Genomic DNA, 24744 nt, shown 5'->3' on the forward strand with positions numbered 1-24744 from the left:
CATGCAGTCTTAAAGAAGATGAGTCCATTCAGTTGAGCTCAACAGATTGTTTCTGAAACTTCCAATACCATTATTTATGCTTCCTAGATGGAGGAGAAAAATAAGAAATAGAAAAGAAAAAAAACAGCCGATTCAGCAGATCTTATCTCACTATTTTCCCCCTTCTGTTTTCATTTGCACTTCCATTTCCATGCAATATTTCATTTTTTTATGCATCTATCACTGTTTGCTTCTGTCAGAAGTTCAAAGGCAGACTGCTTTCATAAAGTACAGTATTGACTGATCTATAATATTGTTTCTACCTTTTTTGACCAATCCTCAATGCATATTTCCAGTTTTGAAAAGCATTTCATGAATCACTGGGCAGTTTGAAAAATCTATAGTGTAAGCTCATTACTTTGCTGGCTGCTGAATGTTTTCCATTGGTTGTGTTTGCGATGCAGAAATGCAGCCCTTTCTCTCAGGAAAAAGTTTTAAATTTCATGTATAAATAACAGCACGTGGAGTGTTGTTTAGTGTCAGTGTGACATATATAACTTTGACTGCCCCTCTGTCCATTAATCCACACAAACTTTAACCATATTCCAACCTCCTTAGAACCTTTAGTCTCATTTTCCTAGCTAGTCAGTCAAAAAATGCTTACTTCTCCCTCCTGAAATGTGGCACTCCCAGCCATCCTCCCAAATGTCACTGGCTAGAGGCCCAGGACAGGCAATATTCTGTTCTACACTAGTGATCATGGTTTAAGCCCATACCTCATGAGGCTGCAGGGCTAGAAGTGAGAGCTTTATACTTGGTAGTGAGCTCCTTGCCCCAGCAAGCAAAGAGGGATAAAAGATCTACGGGAGTTAATTTCAGTGAGGTCAGGATTTTACTGTTGAGGAGACAGATCTAAGGCTTCATAGACCACAGAATATGATGGAAATGACAAAATTATGCAACTTTGAGTGAGTTTTAAATTAATTTTACATTTTCAACAAATATTTTCTTATGCTTAGCCACCTATAGAATCTTAGTAACTCAGATTACTCATTTCAAAGGCACATGGATATCAAAGTGGTCCTGATATAATTAACCTCCCCCCTCCAATCTATTTTAAGCACTTCTATCATCAATAGTTTTCTGAAAAACATCTTCATACACATAGTGCTATGGGAATGTAAGTGCTTTCAGCACTCCTGCAGAGTAACATGCAGAACTCACCTAGAGTTTAACTACCTATATCACACCAGATCCCTTTTCTTCTCACTCTTTTGTGAGGGGTAGTAGATAAAAAACTTTATTTTCTTACTCTCTTTGAAACTGGGCACAGATCTAAATCAGTTCTCTAAAATATTCTCTTTTTTGCAGCAAAGGAACCACACTGCCATCAATGAGTCGCAAAATAATTAAACATTTAAGACTGTCTGGGCTTTTACTCTGGTGAGGTGACAGGGCTGAAGTGTCACTGCAGCTTCCAGTTTGGAAGCATTCTGTGTACTGCCTGTCTGCACAAACATCCTACCTCTGGTTATGGTGGAAAGGAGAGGGACAGCAAGATCCAGAGCAGGGTTTGCTGGAGTCACACAGATAGTAGCCAGTGCGCTCAAGGAAAATGTCCTGGAAAACATCTGGGTCATCAGCAGAAATACTAGCCATCCTAACTTGTGCTGAATATTATGCTGAGATACGCTGGCGTAGATGAAGTGTAAGAGTCTCCTCCACTCAAGAACTCATTCCAGGCCAACCACAATGTGGAAAGTATGTTTATAATTGTTCATTATATTAAGATGCAGATGAAGTTAGTTTCTCCGTATGAACTTCATGAGGTAGCAACCATAGTTTGAAAAGGTGCTTTATAGGCATACAAGGAAATCTCTGAAAGACAACCTGGGTTAACATGTGTTATAAAAAGATAGTTATTTCACTTATCCAAACAGCTCAGGGGAAGTTGCTGTTTGAGCAGTTTTATTTAGGAATCAGTGAAAGAACTCTGTTGCTCCAAGTCCATTGTCAGTTTTGGGAACTACTACTTACATGGCTTTCTCACTCTACATGGATTTTTGCCATTTGCATCTTAGGTCTTCCTGAAGCTGCCACAAGCAGATTCTTATTTCTTGTGACTGTTTTGTCAGCCTGTACCTACCAGAAGGATGAAAGTGAGCCGGGACAACCCTGTCCCTTCCATGCAGATTAAAAGCTCTCCTCAGTCAGACTTTGTTGAAAAACCTAACCACCGCTCTGCCACTTTTTCTCCTGGGCTAGGGAAAGCAGCTGTTTATGCTTTAATCTCTGTTTACCCCAAGCTTTAAGGAGAAATAGAAATGCATGGACAGTTCAGTATCCCTTGCATATTGAGAATAAATTGGTTGAAGCAGGAAGTCAGATGGACTTTAAGATGTTTTCTGTATTGACTTGTTTCCAAGTTGATTAAATGTTTATGAGTTCAGCTTATGCCTCTTCTCTTTGCATTTCTAACTATTGGGTATACAGATGTGTATCTACATGTACGTAGATTCCAATAGTGTTTAAAAACAAACCTCCAGATAGCTAGAACTATTACTTCATAGGAATTTAAAATTAAATTAAATAGCTGGGCTGTTTTCCAGATGATTTCTAAAGTTCCCATGCTTAGACATAAAAACCTCCGTAGGATTTACATTACACTACTGTATTTGTTTCAGTGAGCATTTGACTGCCAAGAATACTGTGTATGACCATCATGGCAATCTAATTAAATATTTGACGAGCAGAAAGCTGGACATTATTCAAGTCAAGCATTAAATTAGAAAATTTAGTTTGTCTCCTTTACCAGTAGATTTTTAAATCAGCCTATTCTACCAAAACCCGTAAGTTTAATGAATTTGGTCAGACATACTGTGTAACGGATGTCTAACAGACAGCCATGAGCCTAAATAATAAAAATGATGCTTCAGTTTGGTGTGGCAAAATATATTAGAAAGGCTTAAAAAGGTCAATCATGAGCAACCTGCTTGCTGGTAGTTGAGAAACAGCACTGTAAAATGCATGAGCTGCCTTTTGTAGCTTCTTGCAGGAAGCCTTGGAGAGCCACAGATAATTTGCTTTCAATGATTCATCAAGTTGGCCCTTTGTTTCACTAATTTGAGTGTCAAGTGCAACCACACAATAAAGAATTACCAAGACCTGATAAGATTCTTCTTATATTGCTTCGTTTGTCTTAACAACTGGTACTATTGAAACCAAACCCACAAACTGAATAAATAGCAAGCATGCATGCAATATGGCATTCTTCTTTGAAATGATAAAGCATGTTTACTGCGCTATCCGCGGATGTACCATACATTCTTATTTCCTTTTACTTTCTTAAAAAGCATGAAGTGCTGCAAGCTGTACCAATGCTAGAGATGGCATTTGTTTCACTGTTAGTCCTCCAATGAATTAGTAAAGATACAAAATGGATTTCAATGACAATTCCAGCCTTGAGAAAGCTGCTATTGTGACCATGGTTGAGTTAGCCTGCTGATCGCTTCCTCCTTAATGTAATTTTTAATGTTATATAGCTGTAGGTTAGATGTGAAGCCATATATTAGAACTATCATTTCCACGAGTAGTTTCAAAAGACGTGTCTTCATGATTAGGACATAGATATTTTTTTTTTAAATGCTATGCTGTCAGTTTAATAATGCCATAAGACCTCAACCTTAAAATGCCTTATTTTGAAGGGGCACGTTTATAAACGTGGAACTCCCAGAGCAAGAAATTTATGTAGTATGAGGTCTCTTAATAAAGTTTTCATGGTTGAATTGTATGCTATTAACACAAAGAACGAAATTATAAAAAACTTTGGAAGGCTGCTTATGAAAGGAGCGTGGGAAAACATCCATCACCAAAAAGTGGGGATGCATGGGGAGAAAACCTGTGAGATTTACTTCAAAAAACAAGAAAGCTTCTGTCCTGTCAGAAGGTTTTGGAAGAGGTTTTTAGGGCTTGGGAACGATTGTGTGAGAGCGTGTTAGCGCCGCACAAGGAGTTGAGGCCGTCGATTTTTTTACCACCGTGAGTTTCAAGTGTTGCCTGAATGCTGCCGGCTCCAGGAGCCCAGCTAGCGGTGCGAGAATGGCGAATTTTCCGCTAGGGAAAAATACAACTAATGCAACGTGAGGGTCACACGCCGGTGCTACGAGTAGGGCAGAAGCCTAGGCCGAGGGGGAGCCCCTGCCCGCCCGCCGGGGGCGCGGTGCCGCCGCGGCGCTCCCCGCCGCTCCCCCCGCCTCCCGGGGCTGGCTCGCCGGCGGAGCAGCGCGGCCGAGGGGTAGGCAGAAGTTAACTTCCACCTGCCCGGCACCCGCCGCTGCGCCGGCGGCAGGAGGCGGGGGCGGAGGCGGAGGCAGGCGGGGCAGCCGAGGACCCGGCTCAGGCAGGCTCCGAGGGTCCGGCCGGCTGTAATTCCCCCCTAATCCCCGCTACGGCGGCGCTTCCCTGGCCGAGCCATGTCTGCGGCTTCCCCGCCATGCCGAGCCTAGCGGGGAGCGGGAGGACTGGCGGCCGGGAGGCGCACAAAATGAAGACCCTGATGGTAAGTGCATTGTTGGCACTGCTCATCCCAGCTCCGGCGGCGGGGAGGAGAGGAGCGGCGCGGAGCGGGGCTGCCCCGGGCACCCTGCGCACGCCCCAGCCTTCCCCGGGCTGCATCCCCGCGGCTCTTCGGGATCACGCGAAGGCGGACAAAACCCCGGCGGCGGCGGCGAAGAACTTTCCGCCTGCTTTCTTTTATTCGTGTTGCTCGTGTTTTGGGGGTTTTGTGTCTGTGTGCGATTGAAGGAGCGTATAGAAAACCAATCTGCTTAGAGGACGAGGCTGGAGGTAGCTGCGCGGGGGAGGGTTGGGGGAGCGCTAGAATCCCCAACACTCGTTAAAATGCACGAATGAGATGCCCGAAGGGGGACGGCTGCATGGGAACGGGAGGCGCGGCGGAGCCGGGTACCCAGAGCGGAGAAGGGGCAAGGAAGCAGGGCTGGGGGACAGGGCGGGAGGCAGGGAGCGGGCCGGCCAGGGGCAGGAGGAGGAAGGAGGGGGTTCCCCACTTCTCGCACTTTTGCCGTGTCTCTGGCGGCGTGAAACTTGCGGGTGCCGCGGGCGCCCCGCTGGCCCCCAGGGCGGGAGGAGCCCGCTGGCCCGCGGCGCTGAGCCACCTCTCTCTCTGCCCCCCGCAGCGCCACGGGCTGGCCGTCTGCTTGGCGCTCACCACCATGTGCACCAGCTTGTTGCTCATGTACGGCGGCATCGGCGGCGGCGGGGGCCACCCGGAGCCACCGCGGCGGCAGCAGCAGGTGGCGGCGGTGCCCAGCCGCCCGCCGGGACGCGGTCAGCATCAGCCGGGGCTCCCCGTCGGGGCTGGCCTCCTGGAGGGCTACATCAGCGTCCTGGAGCACAAGGTGAGCCTCCTCCCGCGGGGCCGCCCCTCTCACCCGGCTCCCGGGGCAGCCGGGGACCCCGCGCTGCCCCATCCTCCCAAGGGGGCCCTGCAGAGCTCTCCTCCATGTCCTCTGTCAGGTGGCCCGGCCCCCGCGGCGGTGTCCCGGTGCCCGGGCGGCTGCGCCGTCGGGGCTGGCATCTGCAGCCTTCGGGTGCCGTTGCACCTGGCCCCGGGTGCATGGATTAACGGGGTCGGGACCCAGCGTCCAGCTTGAGGTCAGGCCTTTGTGGAGCGTTGGTTCTCTCTTCCCTTGCCCAGTAGAAGATGGAGGGTGTTTTGTTTCCGCTGTTGGATGCTAGAGGTACACTACAATTGTGTGTTTATGATGATATTAGGAAGGGTTAAAGGAAGAAGTTTAGTTAGAGGAAGTGAAAGGTAGCTTCAGTAGGTAGGTGTTTATTCTTAGCTCATTGTGTTTTGGGAAACTGAAAAGAACTCTATCTCTTGCACAAATGACCTTTTCATCCTCCTCCTGGGAAGCTGAAGTTGTCATAGTCTCCATTCCAGAAATGGGGGGCAGCTCTTTAATGGTGAATAAAATGATGTCACTCCCCTTGACACAGGAATTACCAGGCTGGATTGTCGGACTGTAATACCCTTTCACCAGAGATCGGCAGGCTAAGCTTTTGTATATCACAGGACAGACGTAATGACATAAAGTAAGCAAGGTGGCATATCCATGCTGAAGAGATACTCGAGCTTCAGTAATTTTCTCAGAAGGCAGATTCCTGTACTACTTACACAGTGGTCTGTTTGTTGCATTTACCTAGAAGCTCCAAGGACCCCCTCTGTCAAAACCCCAGATAATGTTTTGTACACACACTTCTTGCAGTAAAAATTTTCTCTAAAAAATAAGCAAGGAAAGTGAGGATTCTCAGCTTTCTCATGTTTTCACATCCAGGCTGACATCTTTCTGAAAGATACGTTGTCAAATAAGTTACCGGGCTCAGTTTAGAGGTACTGTGTGAAGAGTACTGACTTTGATATACAGAGATTTTTATTGTTCCTTCTGGCTTCACTTTCTATGCAAGAGTTATCTGTAGGGCTCTTAACACAGAAAAATAGCTTGTGATGGTCCCTTGTAGGCTTTATTTGCTTTCTTACATGGTTCTCCTGGAAATTCTCAAATGTAATGTCTGTATAGAAAAAGCAGGTTTGGCCATGGGGCTTCCTACTGTGTGAGGTGTTCTCTTGCAATTCTTTTGTTCGTCTTGAACATGACTAGTGATGATGAGTTGTAGATATATATGCACACAGTTTTTGTAGCAGTAGTAACTGAAAGAGCATCTGTGGCTTTTTTAGGGTGTATATGTGAGTAGCCCTCTGACACTGGTAACCCCTTACCGTTGGTTTCTCCTGACTCCCAAACACCCCTTGTTAATAGAACTTAAAATGACTATTCTGTGTTCATTATTTTCCAGAGTAATTTTAATGTTTCCCTGTATTTTGGAGAAAACTGATCCTCTGGCTTTTTACTATATTGTAATATGGCCCAAAATCCACAAACACTCCATTTCTGAATTTCATTTCACATAGCTCATGCTTTACAGTAATAATCTGCTGAAGGTCTAGTAAGTTGTCCACATAACTTCTGTGGGTCAAAAAGAAGATTGTGCAGTCCTTGCTGTGTTCCCAGCTTGCTTTGTTTTATTTTAATGCACATGAGATCATGCAGAGAGCTGTGCCACGGTGGTATGCAGAGCAGTGAGGACACTGTATTACCATAAGGAGATGATGGGGGAGAGAAGGTCTTTGACTCTTAATAGTGCATTTGTTTTAGTAATGTAACAAACCCATATATTTAACATGGATTTACAACCCCAGAATACATATGTTTCCTGCAGAATAAAAAACAGAGAATGCAAAAGATTGCAGGCATTAATGGTTTGGGAAAAGAAGGATGCAGCATCGGTGATGGTGAGAATAGGGAGAAAGACTGCAAGAACTGAGAAATGGTGAAAATGGAGAACCTGTTTTTTGGGTGGGACACTGATGAGTGCAGGGAAGACAGCTTGAATAGCAAGCAGCATGGAAGTCCAGCCCAAAGAGAGGAAATGAAGGAATCGGGGGGTGTTAAGGAGTATTAGGAGAGCTGCAAGAGAGCAAGATAATATTGTGTAGCTGTGAGGACATGATACTTGAAGAGACGGGGAGGTCTGGAAGGAGATGAAAAGTGCATGTTGTTTGAGGACAACAGGCTTGGAAAGGTGAGGGAGGAATGACTTCAGCAATGGTACGTGTTATTTTGGTGGCACAGAGGTGACAGTGCAAAGTAAGAGTGGATGGTAGATTTTTCACAATACAGCTTCCTTAGTTTCTCATACAGAATCTTGGGATTATCTGTCAGGTTGAATGACCTGAAGCTGAAGGACCGTTATACAAAATTAATCTGTGGTATGTGTTCACGCATGAATGGCAGTTAACAGTAGACTAAATGTCTAGATCATTCAGATTTAGGAGCTGAAACGTTCTTAACTTTAGAAAGACTTTTCTAGATCGCATAGTTTGCTTGAATAGGAAAACCTAGTTTCATGTTTGTGGTGGTGTACCTATTCTGACGCAGTTACTGAGAGTAAGTATGCACATATATGTAGAAGCTATATGATAAGATATGAAGTTATTATTAATCCATAATGACAGTATGAGTATTGAAACAGACAGAAGCTGTGTTACATGGTCCTATAGACATTTCTTTTCAGGGATAAAATTTAAAAATTATCCACATTGTGAAATATCACGTATTACAAATGTCTGTCACTACTAGCAGTGCAGCTCATTTAGTCGTGCTGGGTGATCGTGTATGGAGACTCTTTACCAGAAAATCAAGGCACTTAGTAAAGTACCAATGATTTTGAAATACAGCTTGCGCTATTGTAATCACCAATTATTTTCCATTTTTTATTTTCTATTCAGGAAGAATTGTAGTTCCTTGTCCATCCTGTCAAGATAAGCAGGCAGTCTCTGAGAATACAGCTAAAATACATAATACTTGTTTTACTGGGTTGAAGGGTCTTTTTGCAGGAATCCATTGTCACTTGATTAGATTTGTGACATTTTGTTTTTTTAATACTTCGCTTTCATGGTTTCTGCAAGCCCATTTTTTCCCTGAATCAAGCAGCACAGATCAGAACCCGTGTTCTTAGCTTTAGCAGCCTTTCACCATTTTAGCAGTGCAAACTTCATTTTTGTTGAACTCTTAAAAAAAGAAAATTCAGAAATGCAGTGTATTCAGAGATTGGTGCTTGGCATTTCACCTCTGCATGTCCCAGAGCAACAGCAGTTGACAGTCATTTTTGATGGATGTTTGAAATGAATGAATGGTATCTTTTTTTGTTCCCAATAGCCAGATGTTTATGTCCTAAAAACTCTCATTTGGAACAGAAAACATGGTTCGCTGATACTTGTTGCTATTGAGAGGTCAAGGACCGAAACGAAGTGAAGTAGCAGCTGCCCTTCTACTTCAACAAGCTGTTGCTTCCCGCAGAAGCACATTGGCAGAGTTTAGCTATTGCATCTGTTCTGCAGTTACAAAGGACAAGAGTCCCAGACTGTCAAACGAACATCTTTCATCCGTTCTTTGAGTGTAATCCTGAAATTACAGAGGTTTTGTCACTGGCATTGAGAGAAGCAAAATTATGCTGTTCCATGGGGAGGCATGGGGATAAGACTTTCTGTTGATTTATCATAGTGCTAGCAAGAAATTACAATGCTAATATTTTTAAAGCAATTACTGCATACAAATAAGAGACTGTTAATGAAAGTGGGAAACCTAGCACTATTCCAGAACTTGCAAGAAATAAATATTTCACCATTATATTACTATTCTGAAATGAATGTGAGAACATGTCTCTGGATAGTTAAAAAGCTTTTTACCCAGTATTGACTCAACAGTTGGTGCTGTGAATAATATATGAGGTTTTCATGTATGTAATTGAATAATATTTCAAGCCATCAAGGATTTTGTTTCTTAGAAAATGAAAAAAATTATCAAAATCAATCTTGCAGTCAAAATGTATGATTTATTAGAACCACATTTAAATACCTTAAGAGAGCATTGAGATCAACATGATAATTGATCACAATGATTTCTTAATTTATGATAATGTAAATTATCATGTGCAAAGAAATCTTTGTGATCCCTTTAAATTAATACAGATCAGAGAATAGTGTAGTTGATGAAGTGTTTGAGGAAGACTTATTCTGCAAAGAGTGCTATAGCTCCTTGATCTCTGAAACACAGTAAGTTCTGGGATGAAACTATTTTTTTTGAGGATAGTAAAATTTGTGCACTTCAAATGGGGGGGGAGGGGGAGGGGGGGAATGGGAACCTTGCCATGTTTTGTATTCTTTTTCATAAGTATTAGATAGAAAGAGTTTGGAATTTGAATTTTTACCTAAATTGTTAAACCGTTGACATTTTTGGGCTGAATAGTTGGCGGGGGGGGTGTCACTAAATGAGCCTTCATATCTAACTTAAATGGACGTGGGAAGGAATTAAATTAATTTGAGGGTTTTAGTGTCTTTCAAATGAATTTATCACAAAATCATAAGGTATATTACAACAAAACAGCTTGTCTTGCCTGTGGTGGGATTGATCCCACTGAACTGAAGTAAACCACATACCATGATTTCATTACATGTTCCTATTTGCCTCTGAAATTCTTACCTGCAAAGGAAGGAGCATAAACTTCATTACACAATTAAGTATTTGATGGAGCTTTTATTGTGTGAGAGATCCACAAGGGGGAGACTTCATTCTAGAATAACCTTGTGGGGGGACGCTTCCATCCGTCAGAGATCTAGGCAAGATGGGAGTCCAAAAAGCCCCTTGCTCAGTGTTGTGTTGGCTTCTTGGCTTTTTTTTTATTTTGAGGTAGTGTAGTTACCTTTTATGCTGATAAGCTATAGGTTTATTAAAACCCTTATAAAGCTGACAGAGTAAAAAAGCCCCAAATGTTAGTACCATGAGTCAGAGAATGTAACTGAATAGCCAGACAATTGTTTTACCAGATTTACCCAACATTTGAATAATGACTATCTTGTGCTTTATATATTCTTGCTTTTGAGCTATTGTAGTAGTGTGCTTTTTCAGCCTAACAAATTGTAATACAGGATTAATTCATTTTTATGACCCTTGTCTAAAATTTGTAGTAGCTTCTGTGTGCACTAGTTGATAATACTTAGTGTGAGGTACAGAGTGAGCACACAACAATGATAGGAAAGAAGGTACAGTTTTCTGTTTTCCAGGTTGCTTGGCTCCTCTACAAAGAACCAGTAGTCCTAGCCTGGCACTGTTCCTACTTAGAATATCTTGAAATATTTTCAAATGTTTACATAGAAGTATCAGTTAGCTGTGCAGTTTATGCATTTATTTTTTGAAAAAGGCCATGTTCTGTAGTTGAACATATTTTTTGTAGAATTCTGATTCCAGTGTCTACATGAGAAAAAACACAAATATTAGCTATCAGGCTAACAAAAACAAGTAATATTTTAGTTACCACTGTGGCCTAATTCTTTCTAAAATAAGTGCTGTTAAAGAAGAAATGTTAACTAGTAGAGGTAGTGACTGCAGGCAGAGATCAGGACCTGTTGCTTGAAATAATTGTCTAAAAAGAGTACAGGTACTATTAAATATTCAGATGCCCCTGAAAATTGAAAGATGTTTGGTATGCATGGTGTTTGGTAATACATGGTGTTATTACATTCATTCATATAACACGATCCATAAAACCCTACCCAACTACAAACTATCTCTGTTCTGATCATTTTCTGGTTATTGAGAAGATAAAGGTGAGTAAATCATAGTCATTATATGGAAAACAGAGAGAGTATTGGAGCTTATACCAGTTGAAGATCTTGCCCCATGTAATTTGTGACGTTTTGTGGTGTAGCTTTATTCTTTCGTAGAAACTGAAGAAAGAAAGGTTATTTCAGAGACTGTATCATAAAAACTTGATGATTGATTTCAGTACAAATGTAAATAGTTGGTAGATGGTTAGGTCAAGACAGTGCAGAATTGTGGTTTAATTTTCTCACATTTTAAAAAAGTCGTATCTCACAGGAATATCTGATACCATAAATTGGTCATAATAAGTTATCTTGTTTTTACAACTGACTGAGACAAAGTACTTTTTCTTTTTTTTTCTTCATAGAAGAAAAATTGCAGAAGCATGAAGATGTTTTTATTTATTTTGCGCTTCTGTTTTTTGATTGGTTCTGGATTATAGCCTTTATCCTGAATTGTGAAGAATGAGTAAATATGCTCTTTCCCATTTTATGAATATCCTATACAACACATTTTAATAAGTGGGTGCTGTCTGTTTCCCTTGTCTGCTTCCCTATCTTCTTTTCTGAACGTGCAAAATTCTTCATTTGATGGATATGCAAAATACTTCCAGGCAGGGAATTGGTGACACTTTGTCTGCTAGTGAAATTTGCCTCTCTCTCATGCAAAGCCCTTTAATTTTTTTTCTTTTCATTTTCATCATTAGTTTAAATGACCACATTTATATTTCTAGTATTTGCTGAAGTATATTATATTTGATAACCATTTAAAGTTACCATATTGTGCACTTTTTTCCAACAGTCTTTCACTGTGAGCATTTTAGGCTATTTTCATCTTCCTGTGAAGACAAAGTGTTCCTTTGAAGGGTTTTAATCCTTAGTGGAAGCAAGTCTGAACTAAATGAGATTTTCAATGACAGGAAATGTAATTTTTGTTCACAGCTGATGGATATCTCTCAATAGAATTCCTTAAGTTCTCCCTTTCTGCTTGTCCTGGGGCGTAAGTGGATATTGAGTGTCATCCTAACTATGTGATATCCTCAGCACAACAGACTGCAGGTAGTTTCCGTTTCCTGGTGACCTTCCTTATTAGTTTAACCTGTATTGCTCAGTAACGCTCTGTATGCACATCCTTGATGCTGAGGTGGCATTGATAGAAAGAACTCAGTGTATTAATTGAACTTCTAATTAGGGCAATTATGATCAAATCAGCAGTCATTTGGTGCTGATATAAGCAGATGTGACAGCACAAAAGCTGCTTTGAAGGAGAGGTGAGACACCATGATGCTTCACCTCATTGTTTCACCTCATCCCTAAGCAATCTCCATTAGTCATTACTCTTTTGCTCTGATAGTTAAAGCTTAAAGCGTTAAGACCAGGTCAATTACTGAAGTTTGCTATCAGCTGTAAAAGCAAGCAGTTCAGAAACTGCTATTAATTGTTCTCTGTTCTCATTCTGAAAATACCCAAATGCAGTTAAGAGTCACATAGCAAATGAGGGGACAAGTCAAAGCTGAACCCTTCTGCATTCAGAGAGTCGGGAGAAGTGGAGCTCTGAGGTGCCCCTTGATGATGATATGAAAGACAGAGTTGGGCACTGAGGAACACATACATATTCCTGTAGAGACTATACCACATGTGAACTGACCTTAGGCAAATCTGGTAATGCTGTTAGTGCCTGGACTGTATTCAGAGAGGCATACAATGTCAGGGAAACACTATGTGTACATTAAGTGCAATTAGGAATACCTAGATTCTTACTGGAACCTTGTGAGAAAACTTCAGAACAAGATTGGGTTATTTTAAAACACAGAGAGAGCAAACTGATACACTTAATAGATTACTAGTCTATTTTTTCATGACGACAGTGAATACTATGAAATGTTCATTGTCCAAGAAGAGGAAGCAGTAATGAATTTATATGATATACAGGCAGTATAGGTTAGGTTTTCTTAATTCAGATCTAATAATCTGGGCAGTTGTAATTAACATAGAACAAGAATATATAAATGTTTACTTCACTGTCAAATACAACATGTTAAGGATTTATTGCAGCTGTAGAAAAATACCCATTGCAGACTGGATGGCTTAGTAAGAAATAACCTGGAAGAGGAAAATGTTTCTCAGTAAACAGTCAACACATTTAGAATATGCATTTTTGTTTAGCAAATACTGTGTTTTAATTTTAGTATGTTATTAGCATCCTCAGATATGGGCAAGATGTTAATATTACAGAAACAAAATATTCTGTAATTTTTGTACTGTTGGACCAGTATTAAATTAGTCTGTATCTTGCCCTCAGCTATAGCAGGTCATAAAAGTAGATGTAATAACACTCAGCAGAGCATCAGTCTAAGAGTTATCTCTAAGGAAAAGAAAAATTCAACAGTACAAGTTTGTGCAAATGTACATCTGTATCAAGCTATGTGCACAGGAAAGTTAAAGGACTATTGTTATGCTTAAGATATGGCTCACTGAGAAATAGGCTTCTAGAGACTGCATTCATCACCAAGCACATGGTACTTACCAGTCTGGCCTCATAAGGTTAAAACCTTTTCTCCCATTTTGAGACACCAGGCTGTTTCGTAGATAGTGACGTGAATTACGTTCAGGCTCTTCACCTTCTAAACTTTCACACTTGTATGGCATTCTCTGTGGATGGACCTTTTTTTTCTGTTTCAATGAAATTCATCCTTGTGACTCGTATGAAACATAAGCATCTGAGGAAGCTTATAATCGAGGCAGCAGGAAGGTAGCATGTGGTTACGGGCTAATAAAATGTGACACAGCGATCCCAATGCTAGTGGAGGCTGGGTCAGTAAGTCTGGGTAGTGTAGTTAGAGACAGGCTTGTTAGCCTGAGTTTGAAAGCAGAATAGTCACACTGTGTCTGAGCAAGTGACCCTGACCTTTGGCAGGTACATTGCTTGTGGAGCTGGGCTGGCTCTGCACTGTGCTTTCCTTGGCATTGGGGGTCAAGACAGGCTGAAGCTACGCATGGTGCCTAGGGAATGGTGGTAGAGACATGCCCTAAACATTTCTGGATGATTCTCAAGTGCGGTGCCAAGGACTGAAACTGCATCTGAAATATTAGCTGTTCTTTAACTTTAGCCATCCACACTATATACACCGTGTATTTGCAGAGATTGAACATTCAGCCACAGCAAAGATATGCTTAGAAAACATTATGATTTCCAAGACTTGTCTGTATTCCTTACGAGAAAGCTTTTGGCCAAATGCACAGCAGCAGTGCTCTTCCAGGCTTAGCCTCAGTCTTTATCCAGAGTGCAGAGGCTCACAGGGAGTAAGTATGTACTGTTGTACAACTGGTGCTGTCCCTTTCCTGCTCTGCCCTAGCTTTCGGTATGGCATCTTTGTGTCAGTCTTTCAGACACTTGGCTAAATTTTATCCTTGGAAATTAGAATAACAACAAATGTGCTTCAAAATTTTGTTGCTGTCCATTGTTCCTAATGCTGTGGTGAAAGGGTTCGTTTCACTCAGCATACTGGTTGACTCTGTAATAGGAGCATAAAGCCTCAAAATACAGCCAGTGGTCTGACTGCAGCTGCCAGAGTGAAGCAGTTAATGTACTTTCTCAGCTACCTGGGCCAGGATAATTGTAGATTAACTCCTTTCTAAGAATGAAACATAACAATATCCTTAGTATTTTGTTTAGACAATTTCTGTCTTAACACTTACATTCAATAAAATGGTTATTGTTGATGATTATCCAAAATACATTTTACAAATTGAAAACCTATGGCAAAGTCGCCGCTGTTTCTGTTTGTTCATCTACTTATGTATTCTCTTTGTAACACTGCTCCAGATTTCCTTCTGTTTTTAATAGTGATTCATGAGCCCTACGAAGACTGAGACAGTTTGTTATAATATTGCTCCCATTATCCATGAGAACTACCTCGGACATGAATGGCACTATACATAATAACCAGCACTTCAGTAAGGGTTTTCCCCTCTTGCCGAGCGCCAGCTGACATGATGTCTAAGCATATGTCTATATGGGATTTTGCCAGCAGACGGGAGTGTGCGCTGCCCTCCCTTTGAGCTGGTCAGAGATGCACCAGCTTCGCTCTGGCAGCTGAGTAGCTGCAGTTAGCATGTTGCTAAGCCAGAACTAATAAGCTTGACTGAGAGGCAGGGTTTATTATCTTGGGCTCAGCAGTATATTTGGTGTGGTTATATAGCTTACACCACAGAGCTTCTCTACATCCTACAATCTTGACACACAGGCAGAGCTTGCTTGTGGTTGGTTGTATGGAGCATGGTTAGTATTTCCTTGCATCTCCCTGCAAAAACCTGCTAATTCATATCCTAATGGTTTCCTAACCCTGCTCCAGAGGAATATTTTCAGTCCTGTGCTACACCACCAAGAAATTCCTACCTCATACGATTGCAGAATATAACACAGCCTACAGATTTATTGTACTATTGCACACTTCTCAGTGTTCAGTCAGAAGTCTTACTTATATACCTCACAGTACTCTTGTTACTTAAATTTTGATTGTTAGATTGCCACATGCTTAGTACACTTAACAAAAAAAGACTTTTTTTTCAGCATTTCTCTTTTGTACAGCAGCCTAATACGATAGATGCTGTTGTGGATCAGGTTTTCAAAATCTGAAATGAGACCCTAAACTAAGTTCACAGAGCATGATTTAATCATCTAAGTCACCATTTATGATAAAATCTGCTGTTTTCATTGGGCATATACTTATCAAAGAAAAATATTTAATTGCTTTGCTTTAGAAAATCATGTTTGAGAATGAAACTAAGGTTTTTTGCTTGTAACATGGCTATTTCTATATACATACGTTATTTCATTTATAATGTTTGTGTTTTCATTTGTGTTTTCTGGTATTCTTACCATGTATATTTCTTTGGAAATGTTGACAACTGTCTTTATTTTGGTCAAGAAGAATTTTTGCTGATAAGTTATTTAGTAATATCTTCACTAATGTAAGAGTGCTGAGCCTTAATGTTACTCTTTCCGTATGTAATTATCATATTAATAGATTTAATTTTGATTTATCTTTTTTAATTTTTATGAATAGCCAAAGCTCTGTTTTTTTACAAGTAGAATCTAAACCAGAGCTGATTCTTCACTTTCTCTGTATCTGCTTTATGTCTCTGTAGCAGCGCAAGGAAGTGATGAACCTAGTTATAGATAAATTGAATATTCTTTCTCAGGAGTAGTGTTGGTGTATCCCTGATGGTTTAAGGGCATAAATGAGGTACTTTGTGCAGCTGGCAGATGTGGAGGAGGGATATCAGGGCCAGGAGGGTATCTCTGGTATTAATGTGTCTGATTTCTTCCAGTACAGTGATCCCTTTTGATCTGCAGCAATTTGTGCAATACAGAACAGCTTTCAGGGTATCTTTAATTATGCCTGTGGACATTTTGGCCTGGAAAGTGAAATGAGGCTTTAGCATCACCTTTCACTCCCAGCTGTGCTGATTTGAAACTTTGCACAGCTTGTTACCCACCTGTAAAGTGTAGCGATCATGTTTCTGCTCTCATGAAAGGCACTGAATGTGCAGCAGCCTGGGCTTCGGTAGAAGGTGCAGCCGGCTCTCAGTTTTTCTGTCAGAGCTCTCATTGCTCTCAAGATGGAATAGCAACATATCCTATATGTACATATACGTATAACCTGTAATAGCACATATCTTCAGATCAAACCTAGATTTGAGACAATTCACAGGACCTGAAAATCTGTCTTTGAGGTTTCATATTGATACGGAGTACAGTGAAATGGCTGAGTTAGAAACAGAGTTTATGCTAAAACCAGACAGAGCCATTATGCTTATATCGGTGCTCTCAGACACATGTAGAATAAATTGATTGATGATAAGATGCATCAGCTTTATTAAAGTTTCGCAGAAATGATTTTTTATAATTATACCAGTTCCTAGGGATATTTTTCAGTGTGTTATGAAGATGACATATCCTATTTGTAGTGCATAATGTGAAAAAAATGGTTTTAACATGACAATTAGTGTCCTAAACATTTGAACTTTCAGGTGTGATTGTAATTTTCATGCTCTATAGCAAATAAAAAAAAGAGTTATTCTACTGGAAGGTGCAAGAAGTGATCTCAGCCATGCCATACTAAATCCAAGGACCAACAGTTATTTAAGTTCTCCAGACTTTAAAATTGAGGGCATTGCTCACAGAAGTGCATTAAACCTTGTGACTGAGATCAGAGGTAAACCCAGCTATAACAGAGCACTGTGTAAGCCAGTTTAGCTGAAATTGTACTCCCATTGCCTCTTGACTGTGGATGATGAGGTTGCATCTGCTTGTCTTTTTGTTTTACTGGAATTGCTTTTTTGTGTACCAGTCTGCGCAAAGCACTGACACTTTGAAATTCAAAAGAAAACTAATCTGTAAAAAAATAGTAAGCTTTATAGTTTCTTTTTGTTTCCCTTGGAAAACAAATAGATCTGTCAATTATTTTTTTTTCTTTCATATCCTGTACTTTACGTCAGTAAAACTACTGAAAATTACATTGCATTGTGTTTATTAGAGTTGTGCTTCTGTGCAGTAATACACGTAAGACATCTTATACTGCCTTAAGGATTAAGTTAAGCTCCTTTGTCAAGCCTGTTGGTATGGCAGGACTGTTAATCTTTAACTGTCAGAGTCTAGTTAGATCCTTCTTTAGACTGAGGCCATGTCTAAGTGCAAAGAAATTAAAATGAATCAACTCTCCTAGTATTTACGCCTTCATATTATTGCACAGAGCAATCAATAAAAAGAAAAGCTGTGTTAGACATACATATTTCTATAAGAAGATTGCATTTCAAGCTCTTATTTAGCAGCATCATAATTTGCTTTATGTTTATGCTTGTGAAATATGAAGACAAAGTTGACAGAAGGTGTTCAAAATATTAAAATAATGAAAATAAGACATGCAGTGGGTGACAGCTCATTGAAAGGAGGACAGGGGAAACTTTGTAAACCTACATTTCCTAATTAAAATTCTGCAGAGTTGTCTACAGTATGTTCATGTTTTATTACATCAGTAATTACTGTTACATTTTCCTTTCAAATTTCAACATTAAGTCACAAAAGAAGAAATGTGCTATAGTTGCAGCATATTTAGACAAGGCAAGACTTGAAACAAAACTGTATGAAAAGAATGGTAAAGCTGGGAGGCAAAGTTAATTTAATTGTGAAAGATTAAAGCTAATATTTTAGACCCACAGGGTATGAAACTGGTAGTAAGGAACCACAGTACTGTGCCATACGTAGCAAAGGCTAACGTTTCACTGTGGATGTCTGTACTGTTTAATTAATGTTGTCCTAGCTAAAACTTGTAAAGAGGAATTTTTAAATAATTATTTGATAATAGCCAACTAGTGCAATTTGCAGATATTCAAAGTGGTAACGTGCTCATCCAATGAAGTGATACAGGTTGTATGTTGAAGCAGTAAGCTTTTGGGTGTGGTAAATTATAAATTATACTTTTCTAATCAGACTATATTTTTTTGAAATAATAGGAAAGGAAACCCTCAACAAGTAATAATTTTATTTTGGATTCTCTGTCAAATATAGTTTCAAGTGGCTTTTTTTATATTTTACACACATATAATTTTCCCATTTTCTGAAACGAGATTCCTTTCCTCAGCTCATGAAATACTTTGTACTTACATGTCACCTTGTTTCTGAGGATCTGCAAGTGCTGTAGAAGCATTAAATGGAGACCCCTGCCTTAAAGTACAGGAGCATTACTTCCGATACATAGGAGGATAGCGAAACAAAAAAGTTGAAGCCATAGTTTTCACCTTGAGTGTCCAGCGAGGAATTTCAGGTAGGAGTTTGAAAAGTGCTGAAGTGTTGAAAACCGAGAGGACTCAACCTTGGGATAGGTGCACAAGTAATCACTTGAGATACCTGACTTCCATGCATGGCTTGGAAATGAAATTTCAGACCTTGTCCTATATAACACTGAAGCTACTATATACGGTGTATTGGGAGAGTTATGCACCTGAAATGGATTTGAGCTACCTATTCTGCTGTGTAGAGCTGCCCAACAGAAAAATACTTAAGTGCACTTTCAGTCCAGCCCTTCTGCTTGAACAGGATCATGGTGGAGAATGGTTTAACCTGGATAAAGATAACAAAAAAGAACGCAATTTGTGGTGTTGAGTTAGGGGGTTTACATGGAAACGGTGCATAAAGCATTTGAGTTCCTGCTCCGGAAGCTGTTAAAGCACATATTTTTGAGAAGCATATAGATTGGAGGTTACAGCCTTACCTTGTAACTTTCCAAAGAGCTTTCTAGTCTGTTTTACCAAATTTGTAAGTCCCCCAACTTCATCACATGTGGCAATGTTAGATGTCGTGCGAGGCTGCCAGATTTAGCCCCTGTCAGGTTGTAGTCAGACACACAGGAACAGCAGTCCTTAACCGCAGATCTAGTTGGTGCCTGAAGGAGGCTTTTGAAGACCACACTGCTCGTTTTGGCTTTCTGGTTCTGTCCCAGTGTCATTGATTATGTCTGAGACACTGAGATCTCACTCTGAATTAGTACGCAGCACTTAAATCAAGAACCTGATTTTCAGAGCATGTTGAGCCACATGCACTTTGCAACAACTCTGGTGATTTTGGGCAGGTTAACTCTTTAAGCATGCTATCTGATATGTGTGCGCACTATTTTGGGCTCTAATAAACTTCAGTGGGGCGTGCACATACAGCCACTGAAAAGCATTAAGTAGGCACCCTTGGGTCCTTGGGGAAACTGTGTATTCATCATACTGGCACCAACTACTTAAGTTCACTGATTTATTATGCCTTTAAAATATTTGGTATATATTTCATATTGTATTGTGCATTTGAAATCTATTATGTGGCATTATATTAAAAATATATTTGGTTTAAAAATGAAATACATGAATTTCATTGATAGGGAGAAGAATCATGATAGCACGGCTTGGATTTCTCTTTGCATATTCAAGTAATCCCATCATATTTTAATGTAAAGAAAAATAAAATCCTTGCCTGACTGCAGAAGACAACTAACAAATAGGATGACTTAAAATGTATTTGAATATAAATGTGCTTGTATAGAGTACCTGACTGATAGTTTTGGAGTGAGAAGTCTATCACAATCATGAGAACAGTTTGGTAAGAGTAGGAAAAGATCTTTCCATATACCTGGAAAGATCATCTTTAAGAGCAAAGGTAGGAGAAGTCTTCAGACTTCCAGCTCAGTCCTTAACCTCTCTATGAATGCTGATCCAGAGATTCCCTGGACATTGAGTTGTGGCAAAATCTCTTGAGGTGTGACTGTATTTGATCTAGTAGACGAAAACAGTAGGTCTGCTGAAATTCTGTAGACTGTAAGGGCATCCACCATATGCTTGGTGTTTAGATAGCCCTTGGGCTTTTCTGCCTTAAATTTGCAAAGTCTGAAGAGGAAGTACAAAAATTATAAACACAAGGATGCAGATACAAAAAATTTCAGTTATATGTATATATAGTATATATATATATATATATATATATATATATACTATAGCAGTAGTGACATACAAGCAACTGGGTACAGAAATATAGGATTTATGGAGTATCATCTTTGAAAAAAATGAAGGTCATCTTTCAGGCTTAACATTACACAACTGAAGACTTAATGACCTTAAGTTTTTTTGCTTTCTGTGGATTAGGAGTAAATATTTTTCTCTTCCCTTTCAAAGGGTAAAAACAAAGATAAGACAATTCTGTTCTTCTCATTTAATTGGGAAAGTTGGAAAAGAGAATTGCAAGTTGTGAATCCTGTTATCATGGATAACAAAACTGCAATAAAAGCTGCACTGCACAGCTTTCACTCTGAACCATTCTGATCAGGCACTGAAATACACATATTCCTGCCATAACATTGTAGCTTAAGCTAGATACATGACTCACAAATGGTGAACCCTGACAAATAATCCATCAAGTGATGTTGAGACTCTGTCAGGGAAGGCAGCCTCAAATAACCTTTTTTTCCCCCCCTTTATTGTAATCCATCAGTTCTTGTGCATCTACTAACGGTCTTGTACTGGCAGACATTCTTCTGACTTTCTCTCTCTTTGTATTTCTTGGGAGAGCAAAAGCATAGCATTGGGTAACTAAGGCCATTGCCACCTGCTGCTTTGCAGAGCTAGGAAGAGGCGCACAAGGTCAGGAAGCACTACAAATGAAATACTGCTATTCAAAAAGCCCAGTCTTGCTTCTGCTAAAACTCTGTGGAATCCTCCCCTGAAAATCAGCGGAAGCAGGATTAGTACCCAGGTCTGCAGCCCAATCAATTGTTATTAGCAGAGGCTGTCAATGCTGCGGGCACAGGCTTGCAAGATGTTAAGCATCAGCTGCTGATCACCTAATAGAGCACCTCTCTTACGTTGGCACATAGATATTTCCTGGTTCTGCTTTGAAGTGTTGAAGTCTATAGATCAATAACATTTGACGACAGAAGGGGCAAGCAGCATGCAAGGTCAGGCCCTCTCTGTCAGATTCATACAGATTAGGGAAAAGAGTGGGAGGCTGCAGTCCAGGGCAAATAATTTTTAGGTCCCAAATACTTCCTACACTGGACATTTTTAAAAATCTTTGTATATGGGTCTCATTGTTAAAGAAGCACAAGAACTTAGAATACTGCAGAAGAAATCAGAGCCATGGTGTTAATACAGAATTGGGATAGGGGAAATAACTATATTATTTTCAAATACATTTTTAGGATTCTCTGTGTTAAAGGATGACAGCCATAGGAAGTGACAGTTGTTTTTCTATCAACAGGTCTAGGTTTTAATAAAATACAGACTTTGACAATGCTTATTGTAACATGTTACTCTGATAGTGTCTGTGCAATGACTATTTGTGAGGAATTCCTATTTGAGGGTTGATGTTTCATGGTCATCCTCAGATCTGAGGAAATCTGTATGGTTTTATGAGTGATGCCAGCGTTACACAATTGAGGGACACTGAATGTCTGCCTTTTCATTCTTGAAACTAGCCCTGAGCTCAAGTCCCAGTGGTGCCCTGAAAGGCCAGAACTGCTTTTCATAAACCACTGACCTTTCTTCTTGATTATCTTTGTGAACTGGTGCCATCTTTCAGTTAATAGAACTTTGTAATCAGGCAGCTAAGAGGGATAAAGTAGAAGTGACAGGTTTTGCTGCTGGTTAGATGTTAATATGAGTCCTGAATGCCTTTTAAATATGTTATTCTAAACCTGAGAAAATGGAGAAGAGCATTTGTATGTATTAAAACGGCTAGGAAAACAAACAAAACCCCCATTTGATGAGGTTAAAGGATGTGTCACGGAACTTGGAACTGGAGATTCAGGTACAGAAACTCTTTATGAATGCAGAAATACAATGCCTTATTAGACTTTTGTCTGCTTTTTGGGGAGACTTAGCTACTTTAAATATAAATCTTGCTTGTAAATATTACTAGACCGCAACTGACTTCTGTTTTGTTTCTGTAGTTGAGACCAAAATATTTCTGGAACTGGTCTGTATCACTTTTGGCCCCTGGTGGGAGTTAGAGCAGCTCCATGCTCTCTTTAAATTTATTCTCTCCTTTTGGTATTATCCTTTGTTATGATAAACAGAATAGTTCAATTCTGTACAGTTTGCTGCAGCCTATACTAATGGCTAAGGGAAGGGTTGGTGTGAAGCCATCCTTGGACACTTCACAATGTCTGCCTACTTGAACGCTCCTATATAATATTTTAGAAGTATGAATTGGCTTAGTGTAAAATAGAACCAGGCTAACTAGTCTTAGTTTGAAACCTCTGGATACTGAAACCTTTGCATTTCAAGATGAATGTGTCTGGATGTGCCCCAGGTTTCAGAGTGCCCCCTCCCAAGAAAATTGAGGCTCCACATCCTGAGATGTTACAGTCTTTCCATCAGTAAGGCATGTGGTTGGTAACTTTGTAGAAGGCATCAGCAGTATATTTCAGGTGAGGGCTGAAAAAGCGGTGATGAAAGCTCCATGTCTCCTAACCTTGGCTCTAGCTCCTTTTCAACGCTCAGCTCTCATTCCTACAGAGGCTATTGAGAAACAGTGAAGATGTAGAACAAATGCTGTCAGCACCCTCATCTGGCCACAAATTCAAGAACCCCAAGGAGTGCAAAGCAAATTGTTCAAACATTTCTCTAAACACTCATGGCAGATATATTCTTCTAGGAGTGATGTTTTCTACAGCACCTTCTGTGAAATGGTGCTTACCTAATGCTTTGTATTGAGAGCAGCATCTTAAGAGGGCAAATTACAATTGGCTTTAGCGAGTGATGTTTGGCAGTTCATTTGCTTGCTTAATATAGAAATGAAAATAGTATGACATTATGTGAGAAATACGTTTATTCAAAGCCGTACAAGAAGTAGACTGCTACAAACAGACCTTGCTGTTGTTCCCGGCAATGGACTAACTGGCTCTGAGGGCAGTGCAAACAGGACAGAGTTACAGAATAAGGTGTTTATTTATGTTAACATTATTTCTTTAAGCCTTCTTGCAGAGCAGGCTCTGAGGTGCCTGGTGCTTTCAAACACAGGGCAAGGAGACAGTCCCATTCTGTGTTCTTTTAACATGATAAACCTAGCACTTGCATAGCTATTGCTAAAGTACTTTGAGCCCTTAGGGTAAAGAGTGGATCAGTATTATGACTCATTTTAAAGATGAAATGCAAAGTGATAATTTCACTATAAACTAGGCAGCCTATGGGTTTGAAGTATTGTACAGGGCTGCTCCTTAGACTGAAAGGCAGCCTGCGTTGTTTGCTTGGGGACTCTGTTTCCTGGCCAGTGGCAGACCAGAAGGATCCTGACAGGTGACTGAGAGGTACAGCCTGGGTAGCCAGGCTAAGACTTACTCAGTTCACATCTGTACCCACACTTGCTGTACCTACTGCATGTCTGCTGTGGTTATTTGATGAAAGGCAGCAAATTCTTATTTGTTTAATGGGGCTGACTTGCAGCCATGAAATGGGATAGAGAGTGAAATCAGTAGGGTTTGTGTGACAAGGTTTTGGTGGGTGGGTGGGTGGCTTCTGTGAGAAGCTGTTAGAGGCTTCCCGTGTGTCCAACAGAGCCCATGCCATCTGGCTCCAAGACAAACCTGCTCCTGGCCAAGGCTGAGTCCATCAGTGACAGTGATTGAACTCTGGATAACTTATTTAAGAAGGGCAAAAAACTGCCCAACAACCTGCAGCCAGAGGAATGAGGATATAGGAGAGCCACAACTCTGCAGACACCCAGGCTGGGAAAGAAGGAGGGGCAGGAGGTGCTCCAGTGGAGCAGAGATTCCCCCCAGCCCGTGGCGCAGCCCCCGGCCGGGCCGGCTGTGCCCCTCGGCGGTTCACGGTGGGGCAGATCCCCGCTGCAGCCGGGGGGGACCCCACGCCGGAGCAGGGGGTGCCCGAAGGAGGCTGTGACCCCGTGGGCAGCCCGCGCTGGGGCAGGGTCCTGGCAGGGCCTGTGGCCCCGTGGAGAAGGGAGCCCAGGCTGGAGCAGGTTGGCT

At 40.7% G+C, this 24744-nt stretch overlaps 1 protein-coding gene across 3 annotated transcripts in view; it reads left to right on the forward strand.

Moving 5' to 3' along the window:
- The first annotated feature begins 2147 nt into the window (after positions 1-2147).
- Positions 2148-24744, forward strand: part of ST6GALNAC5 (ST6 N-acetylgalactosaminide alpha-2,6-sialyltransferase 5) — a 75122-nt gene continuing 52525 nt past the window's right edge. For 2 of the 3 annotated variants that reach the window (XM_080406928.1, XM_080406929.1), the window contains exon 1: positions 4551-5396. In XM_080406928.1, the coding sequence (XP_080263054.1) occupies positions 4887-5396 (510 nt within the window). In that variant the 5' untranslated portion in view covers positions 4551-4886. The other variant, XM_080406930.1, reaches the window with a different exon arrangement.

This window comes from Falco punctatus (genome assembly GCF_963210335.1).
Source record: "Falco punctatus genome assembly, chromosome: 11".
Lineage (NCBI taxonomy): Eukaryota > Metazoa > Chordata > Aves > Falconiformes > Falconidae > Falco > Falco punctatus.